Source organism: Aulonocara stuartgranti (assembly GCF_965226115.1).
Source record: "Aulonocara stuartgranti genome assembly, chromosome: 7".
NCBI classification, from domain to species: Eukaryota; Metazoa; Chordata; class Actinopteri; order Cichliformes; family Cichlidae; genus Aulonocara; species Aulonocara stuartgranti.
In genome coordinates this window covers 6,298,481-6,319,453 of record NC_138945.1, presented here as the reverse complement: position 1 = coordinate 6,319,453, position 20,973 = coordinate 6,298,481, and the positions used below count along the sequence as shown (strand labels likewise).

Sequence of the window (20,973 nt, the reverse complement as noted above, 5' to 3'; positions counted from 1 at the left end):
CTAGAGTACGCCCTCTTCCTCCATCAATGCGTTTCCCAATAATTGCCACTTACGTACTGAACTACTAACTGATTTGCTGAGATGAGGGTTGTCCCACCTGTCCCTAAAAAGTTATCAAACTATTAAAAGTAGGAAGGATGTTAACCAGTCGTGTTGTTGTGCTGGGAATAAAACCTTTAGAACTGCTATTTTGTGACTTTTGACGTTATTTTTACCAGGCTTGACTGGTGATCCTGTAAAAGAAGTTGTGTCCCATTGGATAGTGTAACAGAATATATAATTCCCTCCCAGTTGAGAGACTGTCTTGCAGATAGCTCGCTGGAGGTGTTTCAAAGATGGTTGATAAGTGACAGGACACATATCGCCAAGGATCATTATTTTATGTTACTACGTTATCACTCAAACAATGTGTAATATCGCCATGGCAACTAGAGCCTATATATGGGGAGGGTGGCTATATCGGTCAATATTAGCCATTTGCCAATATCCTGGACTAATTCATGTGTCTAAAGAAAAAAAAAATTATATTGGATTTTTAAATCACCAAGTATCTTTATTGATTCCAGTCTTAAAAATCCTACTCGAAACACTTTGGTTATTGTGTTATTTAAGTCTAGGATCCTTCTGTATCTTTGTTTCTTCACCTTTGGTAATTTTTTTTGTAGTTTAGTTTTTGTTTTTGTAGGATTGATTTGGCATTTTTAAATTACCAACTAATATCACTGGCTGGTTTTTTTTCAGACCCAACTGGTTCAATCTGCATTATCCAAATATTTACATGACCTGATTTCAGCTGAACACCTGGTAGATGTACCAGTTGTATGTTGTCTGAACAATACAAAAATAAACATATATTGACAACAAAATGAGAGCAGATGCTGGGCTGAAAACAAGCAGACGACAAAAAGAAAAAGATGAACGGGTTGCACATCAGCGGGGCTCCAGTTCTACCTTTTTATTGCACCACAAATATGAAAATTCAAGCACAGCTGCTCTCCACCAGTTTACTCAGCTGGTGTTGTCACTGTCAATGGACCCATAATCACAGTATCCAAAGAGGCAAATTTGTGTAGCCAAAACTCAGAAAGGACTAACAAAGTGTAAAAAAAAAAAAAAAAAAGTAATCCCCTAAAGGACATGGACTTTTGTTTCTGCCCCACGTGCCCCAGAATGTGGACTTTTGTAGCTTTTTGTTGTCTTGGAAATCAGTGCTGAAGGATTACTGTGTCTGTGAGAAAATTACACTAAATATCAATAAAATATAATCAAAATATGACCCCAAGTTCCTGCCCAACTGTCTGTGAGTTGATTGGTTATGTATTTTGGTTCAAGCATTGTTTTTAGCTGTAAAAGGCAGCTGATCATTACATATATATGTAGTGGAGCATTTTGCAATCCCACCTAGTTTTGGTGGAGCTGTGGACAGGTAGACAGGAACGTGACTCCAGATAATAGCTACGGTACTGCAACTGTTTTCTTGCAGAAAGCAGACACAACCCTAACCTGAGATTATTTTAAGATGCTTTACATACATGCTTTAACTTCAACCTAACCTTCTCAGAGACATTTCTTCAGCAAACACTACCCAGCTCATTGACTCCTCCCCCTCCTTCCGAGCCCAGAAGACTTGTCTGACATACGTCTCATTTCTTCTCTCACGTTGGAGAATGAGATGAAATTCCTGGTTGGATTCATTTCTTTCCTATACTTGTATTGTATAACATTTTCTCTTAATAAATTAAATTGTCTTTTTAAAAACTGCATTTTTTATTTACTTACTTTCTGAACAATGTGACAAATATGCCAAAAAACAGGACAAACACTTTTTCACTGCAATATTAAAATGACTTTTTGCTATCTGAGAGTAGTGTGTGTACCTGAAGTGAATGCACTGATCGTAGTCATTTCATAATCCAAAATAATTTTTAAAAACAACAAAAAGGTTGCATTTGCATTTTGATACAACAGTACAGGAGTACAACAAAATTGCTTGCTGGTTAAATATGTATTGATTTATAAAATTAAGCTGAATTTAAGTCTTTGTTAAAGACTGAAAAAGTCTTATAAAAGTTTGTGTCTTCTTTTGATGCTGATGATTATATGTGGCTGTAAAATGTAATGTAAAAACGATGCATTGGCAGACCAATGCTTAAAATCAAAACTTGAAACTCCTTTCTGAGAAACGGTTAAAAGGTCATAAACACACCCGACACTGGATGAGCAAAGATTGCGGCATCTCTCCCTGTGCATCAGCTTTTTAGTAAGTGATCAAATCTTCACACTTGACTGGCATAACTGATTAAGACCTTACAGCCTTCATCAGCGTATAGGCTGAAGGTTGAAGTTCTGCTATGTCAACAAGTCTGTGAACATTTATGAACCTCCTTGGCCATTGAGCTATTGTGATGCAAGCTGCAGAAACCATTCTGGACAATCGTGGGATGATTTTCTTAATTATTATACTGCAAAAACATTTCAACCCCTGGCTATTTCCTGTTTTATTTATTGATGGCTGAACTGACTTTAAAAGCTTTTTTTGCCCTAATGGGAAACATTAGTTCTCGACTTCTGCCTTCATCATTCAGTTTTTAATTTGGTAAAAATATGCAACACACCGGCTCGTCGGGTGCGCTTCCATCTCTGCTTTTATATTTATCCATTTTGTCGGCATCGCTCTAGATCTCCGTCGCTGTCTCTTGCTTTTACCCTGTCACCATTTTCCCATCCATCAGTCTGATTGTCCAGATATAGACGTTATATTTGCTGTCACAGCTCAGATGCCGCATGGACAGCAGTGAGTCACAGCACTATTTTCCTCAAGCTGCTCGCCTCGGCTCCGTGTGCCCGAGAGTTTGCCAGCAGTGTCACTCACTAATCTTTGTAATTTTGCTGTAATATGTGTCCTGGGCCTCAGCTTTTTCTTCACTGCTGTGACACCTGCTGCTGTACAGTCTGACAGAACACGAATGACATTGAGTCTCTGACAGAGCAGCGCTCACCCAACAGTGTGTTCTCAGTTCAACACTTTGCACAGATGAGTAAATGTGCATCTATGTGGAAGACATTAAAAAATGTTGTGATGTTGATTAGGCGAAAAGAAGAAATGTATTGTAATAAAACTATTATAGTTCTCTGCATGTATGTTTTTAGCCAACCTGTATGTGTGTGGACGTCTAATACTGTGTTACCCTGGCACTTCAGTACAGTAGCCCATTCAACTCTCATTTTAAGTGGTAAAATTAGCCACCCTAGCAGCTTAACAGAGCAAGACTCTAATTCATTTACAAAAGGCTGTGGCAGAGAAGATTCATTCACCTGCTAACTGTTTACTTCCCAAAGGCGTCTCTTCTACCTTTCTGTTGCCTGCATTACTAATGAAAAAACTGTAGGAGGGAGCTTTCATCAGCCAAAGTGTAACAATAGTTAGTTTCTGGATAGCTTTAATTTAATTTAACTTAAAGATAGATTAAGTTAGAGTCTAGACAAACCAGCAAGCGGTTTTGTCTTCAGCCCTGACTTTACACAGAGAGAGAGAACCGACCTGTACTTTTATACCAGTGACATTTGTTAAAACTATCGCCATGAACACTCTGAGGTCATTGTAGGTAATAAACCAAATTCTTACCCTGTCCTAACGCTATTTGTTTTTACCCGAACTCTACTTTTTTGGAGAGAGGAAATAATAAAATAGTTTTTGATGGATTTCAGTTAGAATTATTATTTTCTTTGTTCTGCAGTGCTAAGACTTGAAAGAAGAATTTAATAAAAACAAAAATGAAATATTCTGGTGGCCTAAGGTGAGAGTTGGGGTTATCACCAGTGATGACTGTCAACATGAGGTTGACAGTTTTGAGATGTCTGATGAATTATTGGTTCAAATGCATGAAATCCAGCTGAGACTGGATTCATCGATTTCCAGTATTGTAGTTGATAGTAAGACCTTTTATAACTCATTAGCCTGCGCTTTACTTTAGGATTAGTGGGGTTAGTAAAATAGGATACTAAACTTAAAATTGAATCTTTCTTAACTTTTCTCCCCATAAAGATAGGTTTTGACCTCCTCCCCTGTAGTCTTAATGGTGAGCTTTGACACCTCGGTATATATTAATAAAGACGTGGTTTGATGACCATTTAATGACCACCTCATTCCAAGAGAAGCCCTTGTAAGCTGTATAAGCAGAGGTCAACCTCACTAACACCCGGTTATTTTGTTCAGGAATCAGGCCAGAAATATGACTGAACCATTCAATTCAGAAAACAGAAACAAGGGTTACCCAAAGTAGGCGTCCAAGGCGGACAAGTTAAATATTAAAGAGAAAAACATTGATTTCTTACAGTGAACAACTCAACATATTTACTTAAGCATTTAACTAAACTTGAATACAGTTTGTTGGAGTACAGTTTCCACTGGGTCTGTAGTGTACACCGGTCAATCATCATCATAAAACCACCTTCCTTCTATTGCGGAGGTCCCTCTCATTTAGCCAAAGCAGCTACATGCTGACATGTTGAGATATGGGGGTGTTCCATCATAATTTGGTCCTTGTCAGAGTTGCCCAGATTCTCATATTTGTCCATTTCTTTGGGCTTCTGTCACATCAGCTTCAAGAACTGACTTTTCGCTTGCTGTCTAATGTAATTCACCCCTTGACAGATGCCATTGCAACAAGATAATCAGTGTTAGTCACTTCACCTGTCAGCGGCCTAATCTTTCGGCTGTTTAGTTCATCACCAGCCACCTTGCTTCTTGTTTCTCACTTATCCTAATTCCTGTTTGTTCCTGCTGCCTGCTTTTGAATTTTCTCCTTCCAAAAATTAGATGACAACTAAATTGCAGTCTCATATCTGTACATGACATAGGTATGTACCTAGAATCAGATGGCGATCAGCCTAGTTTAACTGTGCAGAGAATTGATTCATTGTGTCTCAAGTCCTCAATAAACTACTCCCTGAGATGCTATTTTACAATAGCAAAATCCATCTTTTATGATCATGGCACGGTCAAGATCACCAAAAATTTAGGCTAGTGACAAATTTCAAATAAAACAAAGCAGTCTTTACTTTAACCTGCCCCCAAATAGCTTATGCTATTGTTTTTAAAAGGCTTCCCAAACCTGAGGAAATGTAATATAGAACAAAACAAGCATGGAGGGAGTAGTTATTATGCTAGGGAAGTGTGATGAAGGTAAGGTCATTTTAATCAAACTAAATGTATGTGTGCATCTCTTTTTAAGCTCTATCCTGTCCGTAGCCTCTCAGATTGTCATTTTCTTCCACCATTAAATTCAGTCTTCTCATTTCCTGCCTTGCTCTTTTTAAAATCTCTCTCCTTTCATCCTCCTTGTCTCACTTCACGAATGCTTGTCGTTTTTCTTCTTCCTCCTCCAGAATCTTTCCCTCCTGTTTTCTGTCCTTACCCAACAAGCGTCTCTAAATCCATGTCCTTCTGTTCTCCTGTTTCTCTTCTCCTCGAAAACATTCGTGAAAATGTAATGTGCATTTAAACATTACTAAATCACAGTCATTTTGTGCCATTACAATAATTGCCATAAACAAACAAGACCATTACAGGAAGATTTGCATCTCCTATGAGCCTCCACAAAGCATTTTGCATTATGCGATATTGGCTGAGGTATGCCATAAAATGTGCGGGAGTGTTTCACAAGAACAGGGTGCTGTTTCTTTTAGCCTAAATTGAACCAAAACATTCAGAGTGTCTGGTAATGGCAGATGGTGAAAGAACGACAGAGAAAATTGCCTTCATCATGTTTATCCTGAGAATGTGTTTCTTGAAAGTATAAATTGTGTAATTACTGAGTTTCTCATGTTTAAACAAGAAAGATGAAACATAGACAAATGTTTAGTCATGTTTAGTTTATTCACATTAGGAACTAGTAGCCTATTATCCGTCATTTGAACAGGAAAAAAAGTACATAATGTACAGAATCTTTCACCCACTTTCTCCTTGGTGTGAAAACCTATGTAAACAGCACCAGTGTTGAATACCTCAACCTTTCCACAGACGACTTTGTTGTCTCCTAAAGCCTGGACTGAATCATTACATTACATGTAATGTTGAAATTTTGACAACTTGTTGGGCATAAGAAGTCTGCAAAACTATATGAAAAGATGCTGAAACTGCTTTTCAAAATGAGCCACATGCAATTTTCTTTCCTTCTTTGCTGGACAATTTTGACCCATTACCATCTGAGGCAGCTGGATTCTTTATGCGATTCACAAGATCACGAGAATCCCTCTTGCCAGGTCAGCGAGCCCTGTGTCATTTCCATTTAGTCCAAGCTGCTGATGTCTCAGAGATGCACATGAAGTGCAAAAGTGTGACCAGTCTCACTCCACACACATCATGTTTGAACCAAAAACCCAATCTGTTGAAAAACTTAACCAACGACTTTTTGTATGCATGGATAAATAACTAGTAAAAAGTCTTATAAATGTCTGGCTTACCTTTAAAATAACCTTACATATGTATAAATGTTCTACACAGTATTTATTAACTTTTATAATAAAAGAGATATAATAATCTTCTACAAACTGATTGGTAACCAGTCAGCAACTCAAATAAACTGTCATTTTATCAGTAAGAATACGTTTTAGTTGTTCTCTCCCTTCAAATCTTCTGTAAACGTTGGTCTGCTTGCAAACTGACACTAACTTTTGTCTATAACTTGTCCCTAATCATCCAAAACTAAATGGCCCTAAATGTTGGTAATTAAATGTGTTAATGTTTTTCCAGTTCTCTGTACTTGGCACCCGAACACACCATGTTTTTTTTGGCAATAGTGAGACGGCTTGGTCACCCTGAACTCATCAAATGTGGATCCTTGTAAAGTACTCCTTGGCTTGTGGTGTGTAAACCCAAACACAGCTAAACAGAGCGAACACAAATTAAAGGGCAATACTCAAAGCACCCAAACGCTGTGGCTTTCTCTATTGCCACCCAGTCGGCTTCCAAATCCAGACTTTATCAGGCTGTTAAAAAAGAGTTATCTGTGTCCAGTTTTGCCATTGCCATCGTATCAAGGCTCTAATGGAAGCCTTTTTGCATATCTCTGTGCTACCAGTTGATGGGGACACTGCAGTTTTGTTTTAGACTCTGTGATGAGGATTTGTTGGATTTTCCTAAACCATCCTCTGTCAGTGTGAGAGCAGTAGCTAAAGTTAAACTAAAATGACACTGAAAAGTGAAATGAGTCATTGCTCTGTGTCTCATTAAAGCAACAGAGAAAAAATGTATTCAGTGACACACCAAGCTGCTGTAGCATGGATCATTTCCTATCTTATATGACTTTGGAAGAAAGCGCCACATAAACGAGGAGAGCTTGTGTATTAATATGCTGATGGATGATAAAATCAAAGCATTCTGTTGTCTATTATACAATCAAGATACTTTTTTTTTGTCATCATGACAAAATTGTTTTTCTCCTAAGCTTTTGTTTTTAATTGAACTTTGTGGAGCTGCTGTGGATTCGTGAAAGAAACACAAAAAGCAGATTTGCTTCAAGTGAAAATATGAAAAAACGCATATATTATTGCTGTCTCTGTGGATGACGCCCTTCCTGTGTTGTTATCCGTTCATGGCTCATGTGTCCTTCTATTTATGAGTCTGTCTCTTTTGAGTCCATCATGTCAGCTTTTGGAGATGGCACTGCATTTCCGCTCCTCTGGCTCTTTGTAGTCATATAAATATCTGTGTGTGTGTGTGTGTGTGTGTGTGTGTGTGAGGGAGAGGAGGTTGGTGGGGTCTGAAGCCAAAGAAGTCACAGAGCCCCGGGCGACTCTCAAGAGAAGATGGACACTTGCTTCTACACCAGTTTTCCTCCATGTACATACACATGCAAACACCCGCACACCCAACAACCAACCGACCAAGATACACGCGCACACACACACACACACACACACACACACACACACACACACACACACACACACACACACACACACAACTGAATCAGTTTGGGATATGCCAAAACAAAAAAAAATCCCTTTTTCTGGTTGACTGAAGGTTCTACAGTCGCCTTGAAAGCCTCCTCTCTTCCTCTCTTCCCTGGGGCAGTGAGGAGAAAACAACAGTGTGTGTGTTACTGCGTGCGCGCGTGTGTGTGTGTGTGTGTGTGTGTGTGTGTGTGTGTGTGTGTCGGTGTGTGTCTGTGTGTGTTTGTCTTTTAAGGAGAAAGAGACAAAAGATGGAGGTGGAGAAAACACAATAAAGGCTCTTATTAAAGCAGAAAGGGCACATTTCGACTTTCCAATTCAGTTCTAATCAAGTGCTGCGCCACACTAAATTCATCATTTGTCTTCCTGCTTTTGGCTGAATAATTGGATGAGATGCATTATGATAGATAATGTGTTGCGCGGTCCATAAAGTGGCCATAATGCTACCGAGAGACTATAGAGAGTGGTGGGTGCTGCACAGAGTATAAAGTGTGGCTCTGTGCTAGAATGACAGACAGCTATTATAAGACAGCATCGAGTCATTTTGTCCTGATAAGACACACTTTGTCCAGGCTCTTAAGCCTTTGAAAAGTGGAATACGCTTTGCTGTCCTTGGATGGGAGTACTCACCCTCAGTCATGTCAATTTGTCAATTTTGTCCTTTTCTCTTTCAATGTTTCTTTTTTGTCCCTTTACAGTCATCCATTTAGTGACAAATGACTTCTTGTAAATGTCTCTCTATCTTTCGCTCTGCAGGGAGATGAAGTACTGACCGTCATTAAAACGAAGGCTCAGTGGCCTGCGTGGCAGCCTCTCAACCTGTAAGTATATCTACAGTGTCAGTTTTGCTCAAGGGTGAGGTGCCTCTTGGAAAGATGTGGTTGGAAATATTGAAAATTTAAATTGAACCTGTGAAACATCAGCCATAAAATCAAATTCTTGATTAAAGTTTTTGTTTTACTTTATTATTACCTAATTATTTGTGTATTATTTATTATTTACCTTAACATTGTATTAGCTGACAAAATGATAAAAAAAAGAACCCCAATCAGAGACCTTGGGTATCCTGAACATAGTTATTGACTTTTAAACCTTTTTTGATCATCTGGGTTAATATGACGTTTGACTCTTCTTCTCTACAAAATAGACAGATGGAGCGCTTCAGACACAATAGGCGATATAAAGAAGGTCAAACAATTTAAAAACAATAAGCAACACTGGTTGCAAATAAGAGAACAGTGTTGCAGAAAATTCTTAATCTTTTGAGTTTACAAGTGAACATATTTATTTTACTGTTTGTGTGAAAGCTGAACGTTGGAGTGGAAAATTCGAAACTTGAACATTGATTATAGGCTATTTGATTCATTCAATTCAAAACAGTGGAAATCAATTTAGTTCTTCACTCGATCAAAGTGAAATTAATTGTATTTATTGTTTTTTTTTTTCTTCTTGCTGATAGATGGCCTACCTTTAGTTAATAGCAGTGTAGAATGAAAGCAGCAACTTTGGACCAAGCGAAAACAAAACAAGAGGACGCTGCTAATAAAGTTACACAATTACACAGTGAATTTGCATTTATTATTATATTTACAAAATACCGCACCACAGTTTTTGCCTTGGTCGTATCATTTTATTTTGTCGTATTTATCTGCGACACCTTAAAGGCCGGTCCGTGAAAATATTGTCTGACATTAAACCGATTGGGGACTGCTGCTCTAGAGGACTGAAAGTCTTTTTGCAGCCACAGGTATCGCCACCTGGTGGCCAATAAAAGGCTGTCAGGTTTTAGCCACTTCCATGTTGGCTTCACCTTTGAACCAGAAGCTCCATCCATCCTTTATACCATCTGTTTGTGACTCATACAGTTTGCCCTGCTGCAAGGTTCCATTTGTGTTGATACTAATGTGTGGCTTACCAGGTAGCATGTGTATTCCTTCACCAGGAAATATATACTTATCTTACAACATGTCCCCAGGAAAGAAAGCAGTGAAAATGTGGTGCTTGGAGCTGATATTAAGCCAAAATTGGGACTGGGTTATGTGTTTACCGTTATTTATCATGTTGAGTTAGCCAAGTTTAAAGGGAGTCTCCATTAGGAGACAAATCTCACTAGCCCATTAATCTCACTTCCTCGTACATTATACGTGCAGTATTTGCTAGGGAACATTTAACCAGACATAATAGTGCCGTTTGCATGTTTTTTTTCCTGAATGTAAAATGTTGTCCCCATGTTTATGTATCTTTGGCTTGGCCAACTCCGGCCACTGTTGTTGGTAGGTGCACCGTTGTTTTGCAGGGCAGTTTGCATCTCCTGTAGTTGAAATGCCTGGTTTTGTAAATTTATAAAAATATGTTACTTTCTAGGCCCTAAATCAATCTGTCCAATTGAAAAGATTGTTCCTTCAAGCCAAAATTATTTTAAAGTGTCTGTTTTGTAAAGCATAAAATAATCTGTCTGGTTTGAAGCAACGCAGCAAAGAATTAGTTTTTATTGATTTACTTCTTTGTCTTCAAAAGACAAAGCGGAACGAGATTCATATTTCTGTCTTTGTTACTGATTACCAGGTGGCAATTTCAAGACATCGTGACCTCTCCGCAAATGACAAAAAAACGAAAGCTAATCTTCCTGATGAGCAGTATTAAATTCTTAATTTGCAGGATAAGTATCTAAACGTTGGCTAAAAGTTTCATTTCTGACACACTCAGTGAACTTTGTATTATAATTAAAATTCAGATACTATTGTAATGTAATGCATACATTTTAATAAACATACTCGTAATTGTTTTATGACGGTTTTCTTTATGCGCCTCTCCAAAGCCAGGCTCACTTGAATAGTTCCACACTCTGGCATCCTGTGCTCTCTTTGGAATTAGTTCAAGAGCAATTAGAAACTTATCACAATTGTAGCCCTCAGCACTGCATGAGCATGAACACACGCACACGCATACACACACTAATGTACTGTATCTTTCACTAAACATCTGTTTAATTACCCCTCCTAGCGTTGTCTGTCATTTGCGATATATTGTGCCACTATTATATTTACTAATGAGAACATTCGCACACATGCTTGCACAGCTATACCTCCACACACTCACTGGGCGTCTGAAGCATTGGCTCATTTTGTTGTATTTTGTTTGCAGACTTGTCAGGTGATTCTGAAATATTTGTGTTTGCACATATGTCTCTGCTAATACATGATAATTAAGAAGATTTGTTTTGTCTTTTTAAAAGAAAGTTCAAATTGCTTACTTTATTGTAATCAGAGTAGCTTTAGTGCTTTCACTACCGTTTGGACTTGCAAAGCGAATATGTAATGATGAGCAATTTTCAGTCGCTAATTAGACATTTTAGAGCCTCAATTATCGAGCAATTAGCAGTGCAGCATAGATCAGAGGTCATGACATCAAAACTGGCTGTTTTTCACTGAAACTGCAACAGCTGAATGTTGGATATAATGATGAGATTATTATGCTCTGCCATTACAGTAGTACTTAGGATATGCTTTGAATTATTTACCTTCTGTGATTTCTTTCTCCACCACCATTCCTAGGCGAGCAGCTCCCTCAGCAGAGTTTTCCGTAGACCGGACACGTCACCTGATGTCCTTCCTCACCATGCTCGGGCCCAGCCCAGACTGGAATGTGGGGCTGTCAGGAGAGGACCTCTGTACCAAGGAGTGTGGCTGGGTCCAGAGACTGGAGACAGACCTCATCCCGTGGGATGCAGGCACTGACAGTGGCGTCACATATGAGGTGGTGTATCCTGATTCTACAAGTGTGATCTTTGCTGTTGGTTAGCAAGATGCCTCATTCTCCCATTCATACAAGCACTTTTTCTATGTAAGTGTATCTCACATTTGCAAACATTCAACTTGGGAATAGTATGTTTCCCAGGGATATTTGATCGACCCGCCAACGTTACGATAAGCAAGTGATTTGCTCTACCTCCTGAGCGACATCCACCCCCGATTGAGGTGATTTCATCCCATGAAAATTTTCTGAGTATCTGGATCATTTTCGCTAAAATTGTGAAATAAGGCATTGGCCTTGGTTGAAAACACTCTCGGAGAACCTTTCTATTTATTTCAAACGTTTTTGCCACTAGAAGACACCTGTAAAGTGCGACAGGCAGAAGAGGCGTCGAAGATTTGTCACAGTTTAACAAAACTGCCACAGGAATCATTAAGGAATTATGGGACAATTAGCTTTAAGAAATATGCCTTTTTATGTAGCATCAAATGCTCAACATCAGCTCGTGCAGGAGGGCAAATGTGGCAGATCAATCTTTAACTTTTCTTTAATCAACATGGGGTCCAGCATGTAGGCTCCACTCTTAGCACGCTGCACCTCCAGCAGACAAGCTTGTGGCATACCTCTAGACATGGTGTAATACTCCATGATGTTCTGACCAGACCAAATATTTACATATATTTTTAACACCAGATCAGATGGACTACGCAGTATAATATCTTCAAGTGAATTCTAAGAGATAAAACTGTTTATTGCCTGTTATTAGAAGGTTTAGTGCTGTGCGGCTGTGCTGGCATTAAACAGAATTTATAGCAAATTGTCTCATCACATCACAGCACTCTCGACTTTCACCTGTCTGTTACTCTGAGAGACTTCTTTAGTTTTCTTCATTTTTGGAATGAAAGGTGCTCATCCATATTAACCCACCGTTTGGAGACTAAAGGGATTTATTTATAGTTTACAAGCTCATGAATAAGCAAGGAGCTTACCCTGCAGAGTGGAGGTGGTAAATACCTTTCAAAAACCTCACTTACATAGAACCAGTCCTCTTTCAACTCACGTCTGTTACTTTGTAAACATGGAAGTGTTTCTTCTTAGTCTTTTATCACATAGTCTCTACCTAAGCGCTCTAACTGACACTGACACTCACATTCATATAATTCAAGGTTTTTGTCTGTATATGCACGTGTATTCGAAGTTATAAAATTAGGGACATTAATAAAAGTGTCGTCAATTTACTCACCATTTTCAAAAGGAAGTATACACAAAGTATACAGTTTCCTCATTAAAAACATGTAACTTTGAGCAGTAGTGAGCTATTTTTGTAACCATGTTCTTTTATTCTGTGTATGAGTCAGCCTTTGTGGGCTATAACACAAGTAATATATGTAACTATGCATTGCCTAGACCCTGCTGTTTTTTGTTTTTTTTTTGTCCTTAAATGGCACACATTCCAAGCCGATAATGTCTTCTTGGGTAAAAACAATGTATTGTTGTAAAAGTTTTACTACGAGATAATGAATGCATCATCCTGTACATCAGACATTGAATTCCTGCCACCCACATGCAGACATATGGAGGAACGTAGTCTTTCAGACACTTTCTCATAAACTATACAAAAATGCTTTTGCAGTTTTTGTGTTTGCAGACATTAGTGAAGCTGTTTTTATTGTTTTTTGTTTCTTCCACAAATACAATTTTTTTTTCAACCAAAATGTAAGAAGAAAATGGTTTTCTTTTTACATTTTGGTCTTAGTTAGATAATCCAGTGGACATGTAGGAGAAAGTAAGCAGGGAAATGACGTTAAGCAGATGGAAGAAAGCTATTCAGTTTAGCAAATGCGAGGATAATATGAATTCAACCAGTAACCAAGGCAACAGAGTCTTTTGTACATGGTCATTTAATAAGCCAACATTGCCAAGCTTGAACTTGATACATTATATTTAAAAGAAAAATCCCCTCTCGCTCCTGCAGGCGGTCTATCCTTTAAGCTCGGGTCCTCTGCCAGAGGCCTGGGAGCTTGAGGGTCCTGCGCAGTGTCTTTGCTGTTCCTACGACTGCGCTCTTCTGGACAGAGATCTCGGATGTTGTTCTTGAGATCTGGTAGAGCCACTTGCCTAGCTTGGGAGTCGCTCACCTAGCGCTCCGATTACCACTGGGACGACTGTTACCTTCACTGAATCGATGTCTCGTTCACTCCTGGCATACAGCTTGATGTCATCCATGTAGAGGAGGTGGCCTACGATTGCATCATTCCACAGTCAGTATCCGTAGCCAGTCTTGTTAATGATCTCATATGGGTTCAGGCCTATGCAGAACAGCAGTGGGGGCTGAGCATCTCCTTGGTAGATCCCGGACTTAATGCTGACTTGTGCTACGGGCTTGAAGTTGGCCTCTAATGTTGTACGCCACATCCCCATTGAGTTCCTGATGAAGGCTCTTAGGGTCCTGTTGATCTTGTACAGTTCTAGGCATTCCAGGATCCAGGTGTGGGGCATTGAGTCATAGGCCTTCTTGTAATCAATCCAGGCAGTGCACAGGTTGGTCAGTCAGTGTTTTGCTCCTCTGGTATTCTTGCCAATTCCTTTCTGTGCCCTGCTCATGTATTGTAGCCATGTGCCTGATCATTGTCCCGATTTGTGATTGAGGTGTGAGACAAACAACCAATGATTTTATTAAACACACGTGTGGGAAGAAATACACCATCACAATCCTCAGCATAAATCCCCACTAGAAAGCATACTTAAAATGTTTCATATGTCAGGGTGTCACACCCCCTCTTGCGTTAAGCAGATACATAACATGCATAAGTTACAGTAACCACAATTCTTTTGTTGACAACCTTTAGCCACTATGATGCCTGACAGGAGCTGCCATGTGGTACTGAGGTAGGTTTTTGGCTGAACCATGTCAGGGCCTGGTGCTGTCCAACTCTTCCTGCCTTTCTTGGATGTCTGCCACTGTGATGGTTACTGGACCCTGTTCAGGGAGGTTGCTGCTGTAGCATTTGTGTTGTACCTCATCAATCTCCAGCTGTGAGAGCAGTTCCTTCTTCCTAATGTTGGAACACTGAGCTACTAGTTGTTTTGCCGTCAATCTGGATCCTGGGTGTCTAAGATTCCATAGGTCACTCATGCTATTCATGTAACCCGTTCCTCTCGGATTACTTGTGTAGTAAAATTCCAACAGCACCCTATTTTCATCTCTTACCCACCTATGCCATCTTGTTCCAGAAGCGCACTTCTCATCAGGGTGTCCTGATTCCTCAACACCTGACGCGGACCTTGTTAATCTGGGCGACATCCAAGCCAATATGGACCTGTACTGGATATAATATATGTATAACTATATCAAAGTGGAGATTTTTTTTATGGCTCTAATTCCTATAACCTTTGAATTAAAAGTAAAGCTTAAATCATTTCCTGTTAATTTTAACATCTTCTGTGGTGGCAATAAACAACTCTAACATGTAGATGTGCACCTGCAAAGCTCTGCATAGCTGCAACACAGCGCCAAAGCGTCACCATGCTAGAGTTATGAAGAGAATCATTAACACTATTGCAGTGGAGATGTGAGTGTAACTGTGTACCTCCTCTAATGGCTTATTTACTGGTGCTGAATATATTAAAATACATCAAAACAGGACGGTGTTAACTTGAGAGAACACAGAGAATAATTCATTATTGTTACATGTTTTTATCTCCTCACTGAACATGGCAACACATGCTATGACACACACATACCTGGAAACAAAGTATCTCCTATTAAGGGTCTGTTTGAATGGATATAAATGATGCATGGTGAGATCAAACAGAAATGAAGCTGTAGACCAGGTGGTTTATGGGAAAATCTGCGACTCGATAAGATCTTTCACGCCTTTTTTACTTCCCCTCCTCTCCATTTTGGAACAGAATGGAAAATCAAAATCAAAAAGCTATTGTGTTGCTATTCATTTTTTAAATTATTCTACTATGAATAAGCCACTTCTGTATTGTTTGTTTCACTCAAGAAGAATTATGTTGTTCCCGTTTTAAACGCCTGTTTCACAGACATGCATTCACAATAGGCCGCTATTGGATTAGTATTCTTGTCCCACAAGTAATTGCCATGCCCTAAATATTTGCTGTTTAACTTTAATTACTCTAACCATTCCTCAGTGGAGGACTGGGACTCTCTTCTTTCTGGCATTTTGGATGCACAATATAGGAGAGCAGATGTTTTCCTCTAGGACACCATCTCTTCTTAGACCAAGTGCTTTGCTCAATCCTAATATGGGAGAGTGTGAATAGCTCTCTTTCAGTTCACGACCCGTTCTTTAGCCATTGCATATTATTTGGACACGTCCGCTTTCCCCTGATTGTTAAAGAGCCGTCAGAGCTGATTCACCTTTAGATTCATGTTGAAACTCTGTGACATCTACCTAGGGAGATAAAAGTGAAAAGTAAGAGCCCTTTGATTGGGATTTCAGTATAGCAGGTCTGCCTTTAGTTGGGCGATAGCATCTGTCTAGTTTTGCTATGGTGGAATATTTTTGCCCAGAGAGATTACTAAAAGCATAAAAGAGGGATGCAGCAATCTATATAATGTTTAAACCAATAAAACATCTAAAACATAATAGAAATTAATATCATTAGGTTTGTCAGCGTGTACATGTATTTTATCACTTATAATATAAATGCTTTATTATTTTTTATAGTTCATGTTAAACACCTTATAAGCTCATCGACACCCTTTCTTCTGCCTCTTTTAGTCACCAAACAAGCCCACCGTTCCTCAGGAGAAGATCCGACCTCTGACCAGTTTGGACCACCTCCAGAGCCCGTTCTATGACCCAGAGGGCGGAGCAATCACCCCTGTGGCCAGGGTAGTGGTGGAACGCATTGCTAGAAAGGTAAAAATTTCATCTGTGTGAATGTGTTTAGGGCTTCAAATAAACACAACTATACATTGCAGCTTTTTACTGTGGTGAGACCTTAAAGGGACCGATTCTTACACTGTTGTTTAATATAAAAATTTGGCAGAAACAGATGCCTGTTAGGTGAGGGCTGTGTGCGGACAGGGATAGGACCCAAGGTGCAGACTCCCGAGACAGATGTGAACTCACAACCGCTTTAATGTTAAACTCAAATATAACATAACTGGAAACAATCAAAATAAACTAACACCGGAGGACTGACAGAACACACAGCTTGGTAAACGGTAGATCGCGACACTGACATAGAGAAACACAGGGCTTAAGTACACAGAGGGAGCAATCAGGGAATGGGTAACAGGAGGGAAACACAGCTGGGGCAAATCAGAACTGACGAGACAAAAGGAAGCGTAAACTGAACACACTGAGATAAGACAGAGACCTTCAAAGTAAAACAGGAAACACATAACACAGACTCACATGCAGGCACTACAGAGGGAACAGAGACGTGGGACCAGGACAGACACAAACACTGACTGAACACGGAGATATAGGAACTAAGGATACACAGAGACGCGAACTAGACAAGGGGATACAGGTGATAGGGGAGACAGAGCAACTAAAGAAGACAGAGACATAAACCATAAGACAGAACTTAAAGAAACCAAAGACTAAAAAGTATAAATAATATAATAAACTCAAATACCCTGGGTCAACGACCCAGGCATCCTAACAATGCCAATAGCGATTTTGACTTTGGCTCTTATCTATTTTACATGTACTATTTTATGTGTACTATTTTACGTGTACTATTTTACGTGTACTATTTTATGTGTACTTTCACGCCTAACTTATTTCATGTTGAAATAAGGGAAATTTGAATCCCAACCACAAATAAAGGCACACAGTTTAATTCATAGGAAATTATGTGAAATTCTACTGTGGTTGATGCCTTTGCTGTAGATCAGGGGTGTCAAACTCAAATACACAGTGGGCCAAAATTCAAAACTGGAACAAAGTCGCGGGCTAACATTAATATTTATTGAAAAAAAAAAATCTCCCTCCAGATATAAGAATGAATCTTTTCTTATGGACTCAAATAAGTTTTGCTGGAAAACTGAATATGGAACAAACAAAGCTTAATACTAAACAATATAAATATTAGCTGTATAATACCAGTAGGCCAGCTCTAATAGTAATTTGGTGTGGCTTCGCGGGCCAAATGTAATTAGGCTGCGGGCCAAATTTGGCCCGCGGGCCAGAGTTTGACACCTGCTGTAGATGGTTAAACTTTAAAGTTAACATAAAAAAAGTTTTGAATCTGACTAATAAAAATGCCAGTCACACACACACACAGCCATCAGTGAGCTTTTTATGTTAATTGTGGGATTTGTTAGAATCTGAGTTTGTGTTGTAATAATGGTTAGCAAAGCCAGTGAAGGTCAGCAGATGACAAACCTGCTTGCAAATTAGCTCACCAGCACAGGTACTAGTCTTGCCTCATGTGACCCATGCAGTTTTTCCACTGCTTTTTGAAGTATCATAAAGCATCTTTACATTCCCATGCAAAGATACTTCACTGCAGTGAAGATACTGAAGTATCTATGCATGACAATTAAAATTATCCCTAATTACAGGGACCTTTGCTGGACCTTGTTTTAGCTCCTTTTCCCTCCCTTTAGGCCAACCTTTTTCCTGATTGGCTGGCCCTCATAAACAAAAGATTTCAGGAGTAGGTGGGCGGCTGTAAGTGTGAGATCTCACTGAGATCATAGAGAGCCAACTGTAGAAAAACTTTTTGAAATGAAGTACTTTGAAGTAATTTATTATTTAAAATTCATATAGTACGTACATACACAGCAGAAAAAAGGGTAAATGAATAAGCGGTCTGCCTTAAATTAGTGTTATTCATCCTATGTTAAACTACTATTTTTAACTTCAGAAATAAAGTCTCAAAGTCACGCTTTGTCAACATGCTTTTGATAGTGTTTAAGTGTGTGGTCACATCTTTCCTCGTGTGCACAGGGGGAGCAGTGTAATGTGGTCCCCGACACCATAGATGACATAGTAGCAGATATCGGACAAGAGGAGAAGGAGACAGGTAAACACACACTCACATACATTCTTTCCTAATTAAAGTTGTTCAGGGAAAGACCCCAAACAAGACATAGTAGATTACCTGAGAGCCTCAGTGTTTAACTAATTATTCAAACCCCATGATTATAAGATATTGCATTCCTGTGCTTTGAACTTGCCTCTTTGTTCGCAAAACTTTTACTTTAACTATTAAACCTTGTTCCTGGCAAAATGAGCAGCCACAATAGGGATTCAGTGTCTTCAGATTATCAAGGACGCACGCACAGCTCATTACAGACACAACTGGTATCATCTGAGACTCAGATGGAAGGTCACACAGTCATAACACACATCTGCCAGGGCTTTGTCTCCACCCTGCTGTGTGCAGGTGGGCGCCCCACAGCTCCAGACCTCCACAGTTGCGTCTGGAGCAAGCCCTGCCCTTATCAAACATACCTGATATTCTGTGATGCAGCAGAGATGCTTTCAGTCTGGACACTGATGGCTGAGGCTCTGCACATGAAAGCTGTTTGTGAGAGTTAACTGTTTGGCATAAAGTCATAAGACGTTCATTATGACGGTTATGACAGTAGTTCTATTTTTATTCAACCATTAAACTTTATAGAAAAGACAGTTATGTGAAAAAGTTTTCACAGGACTCTGTTGCGTCTTCTACAAATTGTTAAGAAGGAGAATTAAGATGATAAGTAGAAGCAAGGTGTTGCTATTTAAATCAACCTGATCACAAGGTTTGCCTTCCTCTGTAAAAGCACAGGTTTTTGTTTTAATTCAGACTCTACAGGACTCAGTCTGGATGTTAAATCTTAAAGTTCATGATAGTAGGAAAAAGAAACATCAGCATCTGGACAAACCACAAGCCTTTTGTAACAATGTCCTTTGGACAGATGAGACCAAAGTAGAGATATTTGGCCAGAATGCACAGCACCACGTTTGGAGCAACCCAAACACATCATTTCAGCAGAAATGTTTAGTATCAACTGTCAGCACGGTGGTGGAGGGGTGATGATTTGAGCTTCTTTTGTAACCACACGACCTGGGCAGCTTGCAGTCATTGAACATAAATTCCTCTGGACGCCAAAGTATTCCAGAGTCAAATATGAGGCCATCTGTCCAACAGCTTGTTCCAAACAGGACAATGATCCCAGACACAGCAGCAAATTTACAACACAATAGCTGACAAAGAATTCAATTACCCAATCGAAGTCCAGACCTAAATTGAAGTGCTGTGATGGTACACAGATGCCTGTGGTACCTGTCATGTTTGGGTCAAATCTAATAGATTTACAAATTAAAACACTCATAAATATTGTGTTTTACGTCTGATTGCCTCAAGGCCTTATGACATCCTGCACACTTTGCACTTGAACATTTAAAAAAGTGATGATCACCCCCCTTTTGTTGAATTTTGAGTGTTTTAATCAACCTTGTTGCATCTGTGGTGTTCATAGGAAATGAATGGGAACTGAACGACCAAATGAAAGACCCACTGAACTGAATTTGGTGGTGAAAAATGTTTGTTATGCTAATTTAAGAGCTATTAAAACAAACTGGTCAAATTTGACCGGACCACTAAAGTAAGGGGTGGGGACCACAACTGAGAGGTTGTCCCCAGTCCACGTCTGTCCCAGTCCACATCAAATGACTGACTCAACTTTGTAAAGAAGAGTGGGCCAAAATTTCTCCTCAACGATGTGAGAGACTAATAAAAGTTGTATAAAAAAATGACTTCCACTTTCAAATTTGAGATGCCCGTCAATCAAAATGAGATCTAGATGAATGGCTGCACGGAGGGTGTTTCTTTTTTTCCACCCAGTGTACAGTTATTAAGGAGGAAATTACAGAAAGGAGGCTGTAAATATGTTTTCAGTGCTGTTTTAAATGGCAGTCTGTAAGGACTGACACATGTTTGTAGACACTGAAGCAGTTTTTCAGATCCAGAGGTTACTGCCTGCTGTAACCTGTTTTTTAAATCCTGTTTTTTAATGGTTTAACGGTTTTTAGCCCATATATGGGTTGTCGCATGACATTGTTTATGCTGCACGTAGATGTTTTAGCCTATTTCTACTAGAAGTGGCTTTGAGAAGAGGGAAGGTTTTTGCCCACACAGCAGAATTCTGCCACCTAATGAATGTCTTCCTCAGTCAGTCATGAGCCATTTGCTTCTTTCCCCTCCTCTGTTCCGCTACCTGTCCTCGCTTTCTCCCTTATCTCTGCATGAGATGACACTACAGAGACGAGTATCTATTTGGGCTGA

General features: G+C 39.4%; 1 protein-coding gene across 1 annotated transcript in view; it reads left to right on the top strand.

The window, feature by feature from the left end:
- spon1b (spondin 1b) overlaps window positions 1-20,973 on the top strand; it is a 121,211-nt gene that overhangs the window by 78,717 nt on the left and 21,521 nt on the right. The window contains exons 7-10 of the mRNA XM_082538584.1: window positions 8,713-8,777; window positions 11,511-11,712; window positions 16,461-16,601; window positions 18,648-18,723. Of these exons, the coding sequence (XP_082394710.1) occupies window positions 8,713-8,777; window positions 11,511-11,712; window positions 16,461-16,601; window positions 18,648-18,723 (484 nt within the window). The remainder of the gene's footprint in view (window positions 1-8,712; window positions 8,778-11,510; window positions 11,713-16,460; window positions 16,602-18,647; window positions 18,724-20,973) is intronic.